General features: G+C 36.6%; 1 protein-coding gene across 1 annotated transcript in view; it reads left to right on the top strand.

The window, feature by feature from the left end:
• Positions 1 to 210: 210 nt before the first annotated feature.
• The window catches only part of Pate4 (prostate and testis expressed 4), a 6,491-nt gene continuing 3,518 nt past the window's right edge, over positions 211 to 3,183 (top strand). Inside the window, exon 1 of the mRNA XM_021206808.1 lies at positions 211 to 271. Within this exon, the coding sequence (XP_021062467.1) occupies positions 211 to 271 (61 nt within the window). The remainder of the gene's footprint in view (positions 272 to 3,183) is intronic.

Below are 3,183 nucleotides of genomic sequence, written 5' to 3'. Positions count from 1 at the left end.
AAATATTTCAGAAACCTGTAGCACATTAAGCTGGAAAACCTGAAAGAAATGGATGAACTTCTAGGTTCTGCCAAACTAGCAAAATGAAATCAAGAGGAAATCAACAACCTAGACAGACCCATGAGAAACCCCAAAGAGTAACAAAAGAAATTCTGCCAGACTTTCAAAGAACTAAAGCCAATCCTCCGTAACAATTCAAAACATACAGAAATGGAAGGCACATTCCCAAAATCCTTCTATAAAGTCAGTAGCACTCTTCTTCAAAAACCAGGTAAGTGCAACAACAAAAAGAGTACTGTAGGCCATATACCTGATAAATATAGGTTTTAAAAATCCTCAATGAAATACTTGCAAACAGAGTACAGACATATATCAAAAAGATTATCCACTATGATCAAGTAGGTTTAATCACAAAGATGCTGGGATGATTCAGTTTTCTTTCTTTTTTTTTTTTAAAAAAAAAAAAAAAAAAAAAAAAAAAAAAAAAAAAAGATTATCCACTATGATCAAGTAGGTTTAATCACAAAGATGCTGGGATGATTCAGTTTTCTTTCTTTTTTTTTTTTAAAAAAAAAAAAAAAAAAAAAAACCCAAAAAAGTTTATAAAAAAAAAAAAAAAAAAAAAAAAAAAAAAAAAAAAAAAAAAAAAAGATTATCCACTATGACCAAATTGACTTTATTTCCGAAATTCAGGGATGGTTCAACATATACAAATAACTAAATGTAATAAAGTCCACATAAGTGGACTTAAAGAAAAACATCACATGATCATCTCAATAGATACAGAAAAAGCCTTTGACAAAATCCAACACCAACATCAAACAAGTTTTATCTTCGTGATAAAAGTCCGAGAGAATGTAGACCTAGCAGGAATATACTTTAACATAATAAAAGCTACCCACAGATAACATTATCCTAAATGGAGAAAAGTTTAAAGCAATCTCTCTGAAGTTACAAACAACAGAGATCCACTCCTTTTCAATATTATGTCCAAACACTAGGTGGGGCAATAAACCAAAAGAAGAAAACCGAGAGGCTATGAACAAGAAAAGAAATCAAACCATCTCTCTTTACAGATGATATGTATGCATTAAAAACCACCAAAAAGTCTACCAGAAAACTTCAGACGGTGTTTTTGTTTCCTTCTGTAGTCATGACAAAGCATTTTCACTATTTCTAAAAGCACCTTAGGGTGAAAAAAAAGGAGTTTATTTCATATACACTTTCAAGTCATTATCCATTGTCATTGAAGAAAGTCAGGGTAGGAACTCAAAGCATTTTCACTACTACCAAAAACAACTTGGGGGGGGGGAGTTTATTTCACTTACACTTTCATTATCCATTGTCATTGAAGAAAGTCAGGACAGGAGCTCGAAGCAAGAATCTGGAGAAAAGGCTGTGAAGGAACACTGCTTTCTAGCTCACTCACAGGTTCATACTTATCAAACCCAGGATCACCTGCATGTTTCTGCATATGCTCAAAAGGACTTTTAATATCCGATGATGTTAAGAATTATCGGATGAAAGATTATCATGTTTCGGGTGGTTGGGCCCCTAAATACAATCACAAATAACCTTATAAAAGAGAGGAAGAGAACTGAGGACCTAGTTGTCAGGTAGAGCATTTGCTTAGAATATGCAAACCCCTATATTTGATTACCAACATCGGGCAGGAAATGGAGTGTGGGGGATTTGACTATAGAATGAGGATGTGATATAATGATGAATGCAGATTTTGAAGCTATACGCTTTGAAGATAGAGAATTGGGTCACAAGCTAAGGGATGTTGGAAGCCATTGTATGCTGAGCAAAAAGCCAAGAAAATGTACTTTCTCCTTCAGGGCCTACAGAAGGAGCCAGCCTGTTGCTGACATACTTCTTGTAGCCCAGTAAAATGTCTGTCCTCTGAAATTTTAAGAAAGTAATTCAGGGCATCATAAGCTGTTATTTAGAGTTTACTTTTACCAGGAAAATATGAAACTAATACAAAGTATATAACTCTCAAAATATAGAACCGAATTTCTTGTTCACTATGGTGCAATTCCAGGAAGTTAATTAAAAATTAATAGTTTTCTCAAGAGTTGAGAAATACAACAAAATCCCAATAATAGGAATAAATGTATGATTTATAAATGTATGGCTAATGTAATTTGTGGCACATAATTATGGTTTCAGATCCCTTGCAACTTGCGAGCTGGTGTGTGACTTTGGGTACATTGATGAACCTTTCTGAGCTTATTCTTTAATTTGAAGAAATTATATATATTATACATACTTGCCCAGAAGTTTTTTTTTTCTTTTTTAGCATCTGATATGTGAAAGGAGGTGCAGAAGGAAAGGGAGAACCTGTCTGTCAAGGTCTTAGAACACGACACACACCGAATCCCTACAGAGGACAAGACCAACAGCAAAAGAAAGATAACGATACCTGGTTCCAACTAGAATGGGGGAGAGAGAGTGTACCCCACCAGAGACGGCAGTATGATGAAGGAAGGAAATCTCCCTGAGAAATTGGGGCGGCCACAAGGGTAACAAAAATAAAATCTTTCTCTAGAAGTTTGTTCTAGACTGGAGCTGAATGGCTCAGAGGGAGGTTTGGAATAGCCTATTTGCTTTCCCTTGGAGTAAACAGAAGGATGCTACATGAGACAAGACTGAGTGTGGTGGGAACATGGTCCTAACTTTAATCCTAGAAAGGACAGGACAGGAAATACCCAGAAACGGCTCAGATCTCAGGAAGGAGCTAGCTCGCTGGAAATGTCTCTGAAAAGCACCCCCATTTCTTCCTTTACCCTTGAACTCCCCAATTGCAAAATTTGCTGGGAACTCCAGATATTCCAGACTTTCAGCATGATGGGGTAGAGAACTTCTAAGGAGGGAAAATGGAGGTGTTGGAAGACAGGAGCCTGGGGAGTTGCATGTAGACTATTAGGCTTAAAATTCCTCCTTTCGTATGACTCAAACTGGTGAATTTTCCAGCATTGCAATAAGCTGTGCAGGGAGCTTTCATGTTACATGTTCCTTCTCTGGAGCCCGTTTAATTCAGAGTCACATTTCCCATTTCTGAATCCTAGGATGACCAAACATTTCCCACTTAATATAGAGATGTTTCTGAAGGACCAGAAAACTACCAAGTAGCTCTCTCTCTCTCTCTCTCTCTCTCTCTCTCTCTCTCTCTCTCTC

The sequence above is a fragment of the Mus pahari genome, chromosome 10 (assembly GCF_900095145.1).
Source record: "Mus pahari chromosome 10, PAHARI_EIJ_v1.1, whole genome shotgun sequence".
Lineage (NCBI taxonomy): Eukaryota > Metazoa > Chordata > Mammalia > Rodentia > Muridae > Mus > Mus pahari.
The sequence above is the reverse complement of the archived record's forward strand: the minus strand, read 5'-3'. Positions and strand labels throughout refer to the sequence as shown.